The sequence below is a fragment of the Henckelia pumila genome, chromosome 4, assembly GCF_033568475.1.
Source record: "Henckelia pumila isolate YLH828 chromosome 4, ASM3356847v2, whole genome shotgun sequence".
Taxonomy (NCBI): domain Eukaryota; kingdom Viridiplantae; phylum Streptophyta; class Magnoliopsida; order Lamiales; family Gesneriaceae; genus Henckelia; species Henckelia pumila.
This window is the reverse complement of record NC_133123.1, coordinates 34,138,979-34,152,850: the sequence shown is the minus strand read 5'-3', so window position 1 is coordinate 34,152,850 and position 13,872 is coordinate 34,138,979. Positions and strand designations below refer to the sequence as shown.

The 13,872-nt window shown below is 35.8% G+C and overlaps 2 protein-coding genes across 2 annotated transcripts; one reads left to right on the top strand and one right to left on the bottom strand.

The window, feature by feature from the left end:
• Positions 1 to 2,458: 2,458 nt before the first annotated feature.
• Positions 2,459 to 3,772, bottom strand: LOC140866344 (enoyl-CoA delta isomerase 1, peroxisomal). Its single transcript, XM_073271323.1, has one exon. The coding sequence runs from the start codon at positions 3,474 to 3,476 to the stop codon at positions 2,703 to 2,705; it is 774 nt and encodes a 257-aa protein (XP_073127424.1). The 5' UTR covers positions 3,477 to 3,772; the 3' UTR covers positions 2,459 to 2,702.
• A 2,362-nt stretch (positions 3,773 to 6,134) lies between these two features.
• On the top strand, positions 6,135 to 11,275 carry LOC140860288 (protein MODIFIED TRANSPORT TO THE VACUOLE 1). The gene is made up of 5 exons (XM_073263223.1): positions 6,135 to 6,596; positions 7,713 to 8,465; positions 8,642 to 8,797; positions 9,634 to 10,587; positions 10,809 to 11,275. The coding sequence occupies exons 1-5, from the start codon at positions 6,390 to 6,392 to the stop codon at positions 10,848 to 10,850; spliced, it is 2,112 nt and encodes a 703-aa protein (XP_073119324.1). The 5' UTR covers positions 6,135 to 6,389; the 3' UTR covers positions 10,851 to 11,275.
• The last annotated feature ends 2,597 nt before the right edge of the window (positions 11,276 to 13,872 follow it).

The following is a 13,872-nucleotide window of genomic DNA, read 5'->3' as shown; positions in this document are numbered from 1 at the left end:
ATCTTCCAAAAAAAATTGGTGAAAGGTGAAATTCAAATGCATGTGAAATGTGAACATTGGGAAATGCAAAGAACTGGTAACACTGGAATCATATAAATGGTAGATGAGAAAATGGGTATGGCATTAAACGCGATGTGTACAAAATGGTAAAAGGATCAAATTTATATTAATAGACATTGGGAAATGCAAAGAATTGGCATAATAGGGAAAATATAAATCTAATTGATTGGATAGAATGGATGAAACATTGATCAATAAAATTTATAAAACCGAGCTTCAGTATACGAGTTTTAAAATTAATAGTCATTTTTTAATAGAATTAATTGTCATTTGTTGCCCGCAAAAAATAGTGCAAGTGTCAGCACATGATGTACGAAATTGTTTGAAATCTAACTCATAGACCAAAGTGAGAAGAATGAGTCTCAACTCCCAACTCTTGATCAACGGTTACTTCAAGTTTCCTCGGAATTTATGTAATTTAACGAGAATTTAATTAATGTAAATAAAGCAAATAAAATTTTTAAGTGAGTTTTTTTAGAATAACAAATTTACATATATCAATCAATTACATCCGCTCAATCATGGTGAATAAACTTACAAATGATATCAATTGTATGATACATAATAGGGAGAATCAAGGACATGACCATGATCGCTCATGCAAGGATACGACTCGTCGTGTTCTCTTGTCACCTAACATATTGAACCCTGAACGAAGGTTTTACGACTAACCACTGGCAACAACTGGAAATGATCAAATCAAACTCAGTGTGATCAGTTGTCTTGGAGGAGATTGTTATCCACATATTTCTGTAGTATAATAGCTACCTTAGAATAATTGATTTATTTTTTTATGTGTTGAGATTTAATGATTCCTCTCTAATAATAAAAATTACACGCGTCTTTCTTATTGAAAATTATTTACGTCTCTTTTAAAAACTCACACACCCAAATAAATTTAAGCAAAAATATTTTTTGACACGTTTTAATTTTTCACATATGTCTCAAAACCCATCACACGAGACCCACTTTCTCCACCACTATGACTGCGTTTGGTACGTCGGATTATGTACATATTAGATTAGTAGCCACGCGTTTGTCTCGTTTTTACGCCAAACTCAGATACCCATGGGTCCGCGATAATGCCCTGTTGATGAAGGAAAAAACAGGTGAATTTATCCCATTTGAACGAAAGTATTCTTAGTCCAACTATCTACATTAGTGTAGATAATGAATTTTATTCCCCATTTACCCTTTGTCCTACTTTAATTCCCATGTCTCATTTCCACTTTAAAAAAAACTTCTCTCAAGATATGATGAGTGTCGTTGTGGGCTGTGTGATGTTGTACAAAATTGTTGTAAAATCTAGATCCTTCCCAAAATTTGTGTGTGACTTTTTTTTTACTTCAATCAGGTAAAAAGTTCAATTTCATAAATGTGAACTGAGATATTTTTGCTCCTCCTTAAATGTTTACATAAATTGTGCTTTAAATCTTACACATTATTAGCTCTCCTTCTTACACTGTTTTCTTCCACGATTTAATTGATGGATGCATGTTTAAATTTGAGAACAAAAAACTGTTTTCTTCCACGATTTAGTTGATGAATGCATGTTTGAATTTGAGAACAAAAAGTCAATGATTTGAGAGAGGTCTAATTAATATTATTATTTGGTTTGCTTAGCTCTTTGAACGAACGGGAGGAGCACCTCATTTGTTGGAAGCTTTTGTAAAGATCTATAAGCAAGGGTTGAACATTGAGGCATGGGCTATTCATTTGAATGGTACTTCTCAAAATTTTATTATATGTATTCCATATTTTATCTTTTACCCTAATCATCTTATCACATATATATCCTACATGTTTTTTAGTCATGGTAATTTGTATTGTACTTTTCAAAATGTTATTATAGGCATGTGTTTCATTATTTTTTAAAATCATAACCTAAATTTTATGTTCCATTCATTTTGTATATTTTCTTTAAAAAATAAAATATTTTGAAAAATTAAAACATACACGACACATATATAAATATATATTTCGTTACATATGCAAACATGCTGCGATTAGAGCTGTCAAACGGGCCAACCCATGGTGGGACGGGTCGGCCCATCAAAATCCCACATTTTGGCTGGTCGATGGCCGGCCGACCCACCATCCTGGCGGGCTGAAAATCCTCAACTCAACCCAACCCAAGGTGGGTTATGGGTTAGGCGAGACCGGCCTGCGGGTTGACTCACAAAAATAAAAATAAATAAATAATATTATAATTAATTATAAATATCATTTCATAAATAAATATTAATAGAAACTTATTAATAAAAATTTTAATTATTGATTTCATGTGTGTAAATTTTATATAAAGTAATTAATACAAAAAATTCACAATTTTTATTAAAAAAATATATATATCACAATAAAAATAAAAATAAATTAGTAATTCTTCATGCTCGCGGCGGGCCAATCCGCGCGGGTCGCGGGACTAGGCGGGTTGGCCCATATAGGTCCACCTTTTGTTGGGTTGAAAAAATTTCAACTCAACCATTTAAATTGTGTGACGGGCCGAACCAATCCGACATACCTAACCCAAATTGACGGCTGCGATGACTAATAATATATTATAAGTAAGGAACTTAGAAAAATTACACGATATAAAAATCGAAAAAATATATATATATATGTATTAATAATTCCAACACGGTTCACAGTCTCGATACAGTGTCACCGGCGGAAGTTGCCACACTGCCATCCTCGCCGGGATCCCCCACGGTCTCGTCGGAACCCAGAGCCGCCAGCACATCAGCAAACACAGTCCTCCTATTATCCGCATAAACTTTCCCGTTCCATTTCCTCTTCACCAGCTCCGCCCCCAGCCTCACCGCAGCGTCCACAGTCTCCTCCACACCTTCATGCGCCGAGTCCACAATCCCCCAATCCACTCCCATCTCCGCCGTGATCCTCGCCGACTTCAGAACCACGTCCCTCCAAACCTTCGGCGACGCAACCTTGCTCTTCACGATCTGCGTAAACCAATGAGGGATCTTGTACCCAATATCGAGCTCGCTCATGTACAGAAACCCGCGGCCTTTCCGCATGAGGAGGTAGTCGTGGCTGAGGGCCAGGATGAACCCGGCGGCGGAGGCGTGGCCCGTGACGGCGGCGATGGTGGGCATGGGGAGGGAGATTAGATCGGAGACGAGGAGGCGAAGCTTCTTGGACATGATCTTGGGTCGGGTTTCGGCCTGGGCAGGATCCGATAAGGCCCAAGAGAGATCGTAGCCATTGGAGAAGAACTTGCCGTCAGCTGTAGTGATGAGGGCAGTCGGGCCGGAAGAGTCCGGGTCGAACTTGACCCGGTCGAGGGCGGAGCGGATGGAGTCGATCAGGGTCGGGTTCATCCGGTGTTCGCCGCCTCCGGTGATCCTGAGGATGAAGATATCGCCGCGCTTCTCCAAGGTGCACATCTCGGAGTCCATTCCAATCCACGCACAGACGAATCCTTAGGGTGTGTTTGGGTGATGATAAATAATCTGCATTTTATTCACGAGGTAACGCAACCGATTTCATTCTTACCAAACCTCTGACTAATCTTACCCAAGGTTTCAAAAGTCCCAGATGATAGGCCTACTGTCTAGCATCTAAGGTATCGAGTGGGGGTCGATGATACCTTTAATGGTGCATCCAACCGTGAACCGCCTCATTTTTATTTATTTATTTTTTCACTCAAGATGTTCATGTATCTAACTGACAGTTAAACTAAGGGTGTAATCGAGTCGAGCCGAGTTGAGTATCACATTATTCGAGCTCGAGCTCGATCGAGTAGTTAATTTCGTACTCGAGCTCGAGTTCGAAAATTATATATAAATATATATAAATAAAAAAATTATATGAATAAATAAATAAAATATTATATATATTATATTTATATATATTTATTTATATTATATTTTATATTTATATGTGTTATCGAGTAGCTCGCGAGCTACTCGAATACATATATTTCGAGCTCGATTGTATGGTCTCGAGCTCGAGCTCGGTCAAATCGGGCTCGAGTCGAGTTTTGACCGAGGTATTCACAAGTAGCACGGCTCGTTTACACCCCTAGGTTAAACAACATGTGCTCTTATTGATAAATAAAAAAAAACATGTGATCTTAGACCAAGCACGTGCACATTCGGTATGCCCATATGCTAGCATCGACAAATCCGCAAATATTTAAGTGGCCGCTCTCTTAGGCGATTTTTTTAAAAAACATTTAATTAATTGTAAAAATAGTTTATAATATCTAAAATGAATCAAAATATACATAAATGTTTGCAACATTTTCATTGATTTTTTTTCAATCATGTTTATTAATGTGTATAATTGTTTACAATAAAAATATGCATAAATTTGATCAATCATTTTTTTAAAAAAAATTATAAATTTTTTATATTAAAAAAGAGGTACCATCTAAATCTTTTCCGCCTATGCAACCAATTTTTCCAGCAATCTCTAAAGCCATTAGTTTTTTAAAAATTAGGGCGATGGATGACTTGGATGACCGTCCATATTCTAAGCGACGCCTTTTAGAACACCGATATTACCCATTCAAAAAATTATAAACTAGATAACTTCGACATTTTAAATTGTGCATAACGACTCTTTAATTGAGTCAATACTAAAAGTTTCTAGCGATCTTTCTTCCAACATATAATTTCTTTGTAGTTTGGGCATATGCATATATGAATCCTCCACCCTTTGTTTGAGCCCATTTTTTATTGGAGCCCAGCTCACACGGATAAAGTAATGGATTGATGGCTTAAATTCATCGATATCTTCGAATTGTACAGACCAAAGTAATTCTAATAGGAGCTGATCGACTCATCCGAAATTCTGAATGAAACACGTCAATAGAAAATTAAGAGGAAAAAAAAATTAAATTACCCCCAAAATTACTAAATCATTATAAGAAAAAACTCAAAGATAACATTTCCAAACAAACAAACAAACACACACTAAAAGAGAAGGGATTTTATCCATTCTTTGAAGAAAAACATGTTGTGAAAAATGATGGTATTAAACATAAGCTCAGCTTCAAATTATTCAAAGGTAAAATATATGACTGCTAGAACTATAGTAGGTGTATGCACAAATTAAATGCCCATTGTTAAAGAGTAAAAGAATAAATTGAAGGATCAATAACAGTAGTGTAGTGGCCAAATAGATTGAACACTAGTTTTATATCATATTAAGTGACAATAATAATAATAATAATAATAATAATAATAATAATAATAATAATAATAATAAAACATAATAAAAGAAAACTTTCTATATTAACAGGGGTAGATGAGATCCTAGCATATGGGTAATACCCAAATCATGCATCTAACGGTTCGTATTTTTACACACAGGCGTAATTAATTATATATTGTTGGCGTGGCAAATCATGAGACATTAGATCTATCATTGGAGTATTACCCATATGCTAGGTTGAAATCTACCATTAACAGGATGGACTGATTTGGGTCAAAAATGAAATATACAAGTATATTTTGACGCAACTAAGATATTAGGACTAAATCAGGACGTATATAAACAACGAGAATGATATTGAATATGATCGATAGCTCTAGATTTTTAACGGTCGTTCGTCTCAAATATAAATTTATATATGTCCTAAGTATATAGTCAATGTCTGCATTTTCAACCTACTCAACTTTATTATATACTTTAGCTATTTCCAACAAAGTTTTACACTCATTTCTATATTTGAAACAAAATGACTGCATTCTTTTTTTCACCGGTCCCAAATGTACACTCCAGTTTCCATACGCAGTAATATTTTATCTACTATTTTACACCAATCTAACTCTATCATTAAATACATCAATAACTTCCCACTATTTTTTATTAATATTAAAACATTTTTAAATTAGGCTATTATAAAGTTTACTTTTCTGTTAAATTTTTTAACATTCATGGAAACATATGTAAGGTTATATATATGGAAGGGATGGAGGGTATCTAATTAAACACTCTTAAATTGGAACAAATAGACTTATATAGTTATATTTTATATGTAAATAACAAGAAATATTTAAATGATTTTCAATATTTTTAACGAGTAGTTTGTTTGGTTTTTCGGGAAACTGATATTTCATGTCTCTCTCCTTTACGAAGTAAAGACGAACAACAAAACCCCTGTGAAAAATATTTTCAACTATTTTATCCGCGTCTGAGTCTCGCTGGAAAACACCGAAATTGGTTGCGATTTCGCTTGTTTTTTATTCTTAGGTCGGCTGATCGATTCATATATCGGTGATTCGTTGAATATTTTAGGATTTGGCCGATAGATCGAAGGTCGATCTGAAAGTTTTGATCGATTTAAAAGCAGAATCGGAGAAATGGACCAGAGTAGGAGGGCCGTGGAGTCGTACTGGAGGTCGAAAATGATTGACGGAGCCACGTCGGACGAGGATAAGGTAACTCCAGTCTACAAATTGGAGGAAATTTGTGATTTGCTGAGGTCTGCGCATGTATCAATCGTTAAAGAAGTCGCCGAGTTTATCCTCAAGCGCCTCCAGCATAAATCACCAATCGTCAAGCAAAAGGTCCTTCATTTAACTTGGGTTTTTTTTTTAATCTCCTTTTGGTTTGCTCCAATTTTTCGTTTCGAGGTTGTTAAAACTAAGCTAATCTTGTTAATTTTGACTATGAATATGACTCGTGCGTCGAGAATATTTAGTTGCATGGTAGTTCTTATAATTTTGGAGTTGCAAGATACTGAATAGCCTTCTAAGAAAAAAAAAAACTTGCAAAATTTATAATTGTCATACTTCCTGATCTACTGAAACGTTAATAAAATGTATATTTTGATCTAGTGGTTCATAATTTTGCAGCTTTCACCAGCGTCTTAACAAATGACTCTGTTGGATAAGGTGTATTGCCATTTTTGTATGCATTCGATGATGCTGGATAGAATTACCTTGGATAGAATTACCTTTTCTAATGCTAAGTTATAGGAATGCCCAATTTGAGCCAAAGCCAGGGAAAAGAGTCGTAGATACTTTGTAGCTTATCAAATCAGATACAATAATGATCATTTGGACTTTGGAGGATTTCAGTAATGATCATGAATGTTTTACGTCCCTCGAGCTCAATTTGTATGCTTATCTGAGCCCTGAGGACTTTGGAGGATTTCAGTAATGATCATGAATCTTTTACGTCCTCGAGCTCAATTTGTATCTTGTCTGAGCTTTTTTGTTGAAATTTTATGGACTCCATTGAACTACATTTATTTATATATGGTTTGATAATGTATGCTGTAATATAAAGAAGTTTTTGATGTTCTGTTCTGCGATCCTTTAGTTGGAACAACTTAAGAATTTGAGCCAAACTCAATTTCAAACTAATTCGTACATTTATTGGACTTAAAGTCAAGTGGATGGTCACCTTTTTGAGGCAGCTCTTTTATACAACTATTTGATAATGTTTTTATTGTGGTGTTACTAATTGGTAGATTATAATGTTAAACTGAGATTTGTATACCTTCTTCTAGTTTCTAGTTTGTCCAAGTACTTCTTCATTTGTCATGAATCCATACCTACTGAACCTTGTTGATCGATGAAATGAATGTTGAACAATGGTGTTGGATGTATCATGCTTGCATCGGCTATAATTGGAAAATGTCTAATGTATTAATTTCTTTGATTGGCACAATTCTTTAGGCCTTAAGGGTCATCAAATATGCTGTTGGAAAGTCAGGCGTGGAGTTTAGAAGGGAAATGCAAAGGAATTCAGTCGATGTACGGCAATTGATACACTACAAGGGCCAACCAGATCCTTTGAAGGGCGATGCATTGAACAAAGCTGTGCGCGAAACAGCACAGGAAACACTATCTGCTTTATTTTCGCCAGATGAGAGCAAATCGACACCTGCAGAAAGTAGCCTGGCAAGTCGAATTCAGGGATTCGGTAGTACCAACTATGAAATGCCATCGGAAGATAGGAAGTCCTTCATCAGCGAGGTCGTTGACATCGGAACTGCAACAATCAAACAGGGACTTAGCAGTTTTATACAATCTCCATCCATGAGGAAAAATGTTGAAGCTGGAAGTTACAGAAGCCCGAATCTTCGGCATTCTTTTACCACAGAAAATGAGTACTCCGATCAATATGAAGGGATTGGTTCTCGTGCTACAAATGACAACAGTTCTCGATTCTCAAAAAATGCTGGTAGTGGAAAGTGGGGTCCAGAGATTAGTTCATCCCAGATAGAAACAATTAATGGAGACTCTGCTGCAACTTATGGTCAGAAGACTCGTGAAGAGAAATTGTTAGAGACCATTGTTACGGCTGGTGGTGTCCGTCTACAGCCTACTCGAGATGCACTTCATGTTTTTCTGATGGAGGCCTCAAAGTTAAATCCTTTAGCACTAGGGCAGGCCATAGAAGCAAAACTGAAATCACCAATGTGGCAGGTGTGTTCCTTATGTCGTTATGTTTTCAGGCTGCATTATGATTCAAGTAAAATGAGCTACAAAGGTGTAGGAATGCTGACTAAGATCTTTGATGTTTGATGCGTGTTTTCCTTCTTCATTCTAAAAGTTATGATGAAGTTTTCACTTACCATAGTTTAACAAAATCAATTGTTCAGGTTCGCATGAAAGCCATCTGTGTCCTAGAGGCAGTACTCCGGAAGACAGATGACCAGAATTTTTCCGTTGTAGCATCATATTTTGTTGACAACTATGATGTGTTGGTGAAATGTTCTGAATCTCCGCAAGCATCATTAAGGGACAAAGCAAATAAGGTAATATCTTGTGTCTATATTCCTTTATTGACGTAGAGATTGGTCCATAGAAGGGGAAGGAGAACAATGGATAGTAATTTCAACCACATGTCTCGTCTCTTTAAACATTCATTTGAAATATTGATTCTGATGAAAGCCATGAGAGTGTTAAACATAGTCAAGAGATAATCTAAAACAGTCGAATAAAACATGTACGTATTTTGAAAATCGTGCATCTGAATATTTATGTTATTGTTATCGATTCTGTGTGACGCCACAAACCACTAGACCTTTTCTCAATGTCGAATGAAAAATCTTCTATTCTCTTTCATCTGTCACAAATATAGTAGGATAAAGGTGACTGCTGATTGGGGAAGGTGTTCACACCATCCAGCAGATGTCAGATGTCAGTTTTTATGCGCTTGTTCAAAAGTGAGCGACAAAACATCCTGCTGGTAGAGATGTCAAAATGGGTCAACCCAACCCACCTAATCTATATGGCAGGGCCGGCACGCCCCTGCACCGCCTGACGGTGGGTTGTTGTGGGTTGACCCGCCCCAACCCTCCAAATTACACGTAAGTCCGTCGGGTTGGCCCGTCCCACAACCTAAAATAGGTTGGTCGGGTTGGTGTTTTCCCAACCCGCCTAAAAGTTCGGCCAGCCGACCCAGCTCGCCCCGCCTAGTGGTGGGTTTTGGGTCAGCCCGCCCCGTTGGCCCATTTTTAGTGTTTCTTCAATGCTCTTTCCTTTATCAGCTTGATAAGAGAGAATGCTTGCTATTTTTGTTTAAAAGAATGCCATGTTAATTTTTTTCAATAGTTATGTCCTAGAAAGAATTTATATTCGATTACTGCAGGTCTTGAACCTTCTTGATGGCGGACAAGTTGGTGTAACCAATCATGCAGAAAATACAGTGAAGCATTCTGAGACATCAGTGATGGGGGACTTGATAGACACTGGTGATCAAGATGATCTCGGTGTGGAAAATACAGAGAAAACAGCCAGTGCACCAAGAATTAACCAAGCATCAGCTTCTATCATGCCACTTGTTGGTGACTTACTTGGAGACAGTTTTGGTGGTGATGTGGGCACCAATGGAACAAAACCCTATGATGACCCTTTTGGGGATGTTTCTTTTCACACCAATGAAGATAAGGACCATACTACTGATCTCTTTTCTGGGATGGTCGTTGACAACTCTGGAAATACAGGAGTGAACGTTGCATCTCATAAAACTGAATCAGATCCATTTGACTTTTTCAGTTCGAGTTCTGAGGGCTACCAGGGGCATGGTAATCATGGAAAAGATGTCAATGACTTGATGGATAACTTGTCAATACATTCCGACAATTCATTGACAAAGCAAATTGGAATTACCTCAGAAAAGGGTTCAGAGGACAGAGGTTCAATTTCCGCTACCTGCCCAGATAATCGAACTTCAAATGATGTCTTGAAAGCAGAATTCGCGGCTCCAACCCCTGGGATGAATGCAAGTCCCATGTTTCCTTTGGGTGCTATGGCTTATAATTTTCCACCAGGCTTGATGTTCAATCCGTTAATTGCTTCTCATCCTATGAATTATAATGCTATGGGGAATCTTATTGCGCAACAGCAGTTCCTTGCAACAATGTCCAACTTCCAACAACCAGGGAATCTGCACTCCCATACAAGTTTTAATTCTGCTGGATTTAATGGTGGACATCCTTCGCCCCTTCCGGACATTTTTACCCCAGGGATATCTAACCAACCTCCAACTTCTCTGATGAGTGACTCAAAGAGAGAGGAGAACAAAGCATTTGATTTTGTCTCGGTGAGTTTCTATTACCACCTTGTTTTCTATCTTTTTATCTGAGGCACATTGTTACAACATTTTATTCTCGAAACTGAGTTTCGCTTTTCATTTGGGGTCCTGATACCTAAAGATCTTGACTTTGTGATCATACGTGTAACTCTATGCTTTTGAGTGCATGAATTTGATGGAAGGCATACCTCATATAAAGCCTGATGGTAAACTATATGTTGCTATTACAGGATCATTTAGCCGCAGCTCGTGAACAAAAGCGTTTGAGTTGAATCTTTTGGTCTTTGTTTTGCCATCATGTTTGTCAGAAACGGAGCAGCTACTATGTGGCAAAGATGAATCTCCAATGGAAAGAAAATCCTACTTTTTTTTGGCACAATTCTGTGTCTCATGTGGTAAGAATGACTGCTGTCATAGAAATCGCAACCTCGTGGTTGTGTAGCCGGACTACTTATATTTATTTTGTGCAGTCCTTGTATGGTTCTTTTTCCTACAATAAACCTGTTTATAACGATTTTGGTTATTTTGCTATTTTCTTTGTTTACCCTTCCCCCTTACAAGTCCAAGCATGTTCCTGTAGGTTTAAATGGGGTGAAATCTCCTCGAGGATATTAGTTTTTCTCTGTGGTGTATACTGTATTCCAATTCATATGCTACAATATGTTATTTCATGCATTTGATAAAAAGACGTGGATCTTTAAAATTGTGTTTTAAAATTCAATTGAATATATATATAGAACACACCTAGCCTGTAGGGTTCAAGCTAGTTGAGCACAGTGGTGGCTCGGTCAAACTTAAGATCTAGCTTGGGTGGTTCGATCGAACTTGAGTTGAGTCCAACTATCGTCTTGATTCAAGCTTGAACAAGGTTTTTCTTGAACTCAATTTGACAAAAATCGCCGCAAAAGTAGGGATTTTGTTTTCGGGGTCCTTCAAAAGGAAAATACTACCCAAATTGTTTTAAAAAAAAAGCTGGAAAATTTAACGCGGAAACACAGCTAGAACCCATCCATAATCTAAAATCAAGCATTGTAATAATTTTTTTAAAAAAATATAAAAAAATCAATGAATAATAAGACGCCAATATGATTCTCAACAGTGTCCGACACAAAAAATTATTATTCTAAATATTGGGAATACGTAACAAAAAACATATTAATGGAAATATTTATGTGTGTGTGAGTGTCGACTAAAGTGGTATCCTGTATGATGCACTTTCATAGAAAAAATTGACGATGACACAACAAGACTATCTGAATAATGACCAATCGGTCATGACCATAACAGCTTGAAACGTTCTTGCTTTTTCCATCGGATCTGTTGCTTCTTCAGTACTGTTCACAAATCTCCAATCCTTCGCCACCGCAACCTTCCTCAACTGATCCTTTCTCTCATTGATATATTCGGAAATTCTGAGCAACAAGGCGTCACACGTTTCCGTGACTTCTTTCCCCGACTTCTCCGGTGGAGGACGAAACCACAGCTCCACGCACTTCTCCGCGGTACCACTTGGGAATCGTCGTGCTAATTGTCGTGCATAAGCTTGTTGTTTCATCACTCGATGGTGCTGTGACGGAGGCACTGAAACGACTATGAGGAAAACGAGGAAGGCGGCCGTCATGGATGCCATGATAAGAAAATACATCATGGCATCCGACTTGGGATACCTTTTACGGCCTACCATGGCTAGTTTATGAATGATAATGGTATAATGGTGGCTATTCATGTGTCTCTTATGTATAGTATACTATTTGGTATTTTATTTTGAGAGGAGTCTTTTGATTCTTGAAATTTTAGGATTGGTAATAAATTGTTTTCTATTAGGATTCTTAGTAACATGTTCGAAGTGTATATATATTATTGATAATATGCATTAATTATCAAAAAATTTGGATTCCGTAGAAGCAAATATATAAATAGCAAGGGAGAACACAAACCCGTCCAAATTAAATTGTTCGTTTCGATCGGTTTTTCACTCAATCATAATTTGGATCAGTTTTAAAATAAATCAAATCAAAAGAAGTTGATTTGGTTTGAAGTTTAGATTATCTAAACCATATCCAACCACATTAATTTTTATAACACTGAAAGTATATATTATATTTTGTGAGAATTTTAATCTACAGACGATTTTTTCAACCATATATACTTAATTTGTTTTGTTTGGTTTTATTTATTTCTCTTTAAAAAATTTGAGATATTTAGTGATAAATATAAATAATGGTTATAGCGGATGGCCGTGGCTCGTGGCGTCTCTTTTGAAGCTAAATTAATTAATATTGAGTTCTATTTTTTTAATTTTTTTTTTGAATTCGAGGAGTTTTATTTTTTTATGTTAGATTTGTGATGAAAATTATTATTATTATTATTATTATTGATTGTCTGTGAATTGATATTTTATGTTTGTTTATTTATAAGTGTAATGATGCTAATGTTATATGTACAACGAAATTTGTATACCAAATCTTACAACATAAAAAAATACAAAAATTAAATTCATCAAAATCTCATAATACATTGAATACACTCATAGAAATTGTTTGTGTTTCTTTTCGTTTGGTGGCTATTCATGTGTCTCGTGTGTATATACATATATATATATATATATATAATATACGATTTGGAATTTTATTTTGAGAAGATCTCATAAATTCTTGAAATTCTAGTAGCCGGTAATAATTTTTTTTATAGTAAAATTCTTCGTAACACGTTCGAAGTGAATATACATTAGAGGTGTCAGGTATGTACTAATTATATAAAAGGGAAAATTGCACATATCATCCCTGTAAAATCTCGTGTTTGCTGATAACCCCCTTATGAAATTTTTTTGAGCTAAAAGCCCCTTATGATTCTAAATCTGTAGCATACACCCCCTTCTGACTAAAAAATGACTAAAATGCCCTTAATGTTATAATACAATTTAATATTAAAATATATTTCGTGTATGACAAATATTATGATAAAATAATCATATATAATTTTCATAGTTATTTAAATAAAATATGATTATTTTAATCAATCAAATATAGAATTATAAAATAAAATTAATTTAATTATTTATTTAAGTAAGAGTATTTTTGTTAATTTTTAACTGAAAAGGGTGTGTATGCTACAAATTTTGAATCACAGAAGGTTATTAGCTTAAAAAAATTTCATAGGGAGTTATTAGCAAACTCGAAATTTCACAGGGGTGATATATGCAATTTTCCCTATATAAAATTTTGGATTCCATAGAAGCCAAATATATAAATAGCAGGGAGAAGACAAACATGTCAAAATTAAACTGTTCGTTTC

Coding starts and splice junctions, on each gene's coding strand:
- LOC140866344 (XM_073271323.1), bottom strand. CDS start 3,476: ATGGACTCCGAGATGTGCACCTTGGAGAAGCGCGGCGATATCTTCATC.
- LOC140860288 (XM_073263223.1), top strand. CDS start 6,390: ATGGACCAGAGTAGGAGGGCCGTGGAGTCGTACTGGAGGTCGAAAATG. Junction 8,466..8,641: donor TGAAATCACCAATGTGGCAG/GTGTGTTCCTTA, acceptor TCAATTGTTCAG/GTTCGCATGAAAGCCATCTG. Junction 10,588..10,808: donor AAGCATTTGATTTTGTCTCG/GTGAGTTTCTAT, acceptor TTGCTATTACAG/GATCATTTAGCCGCAGCTCG.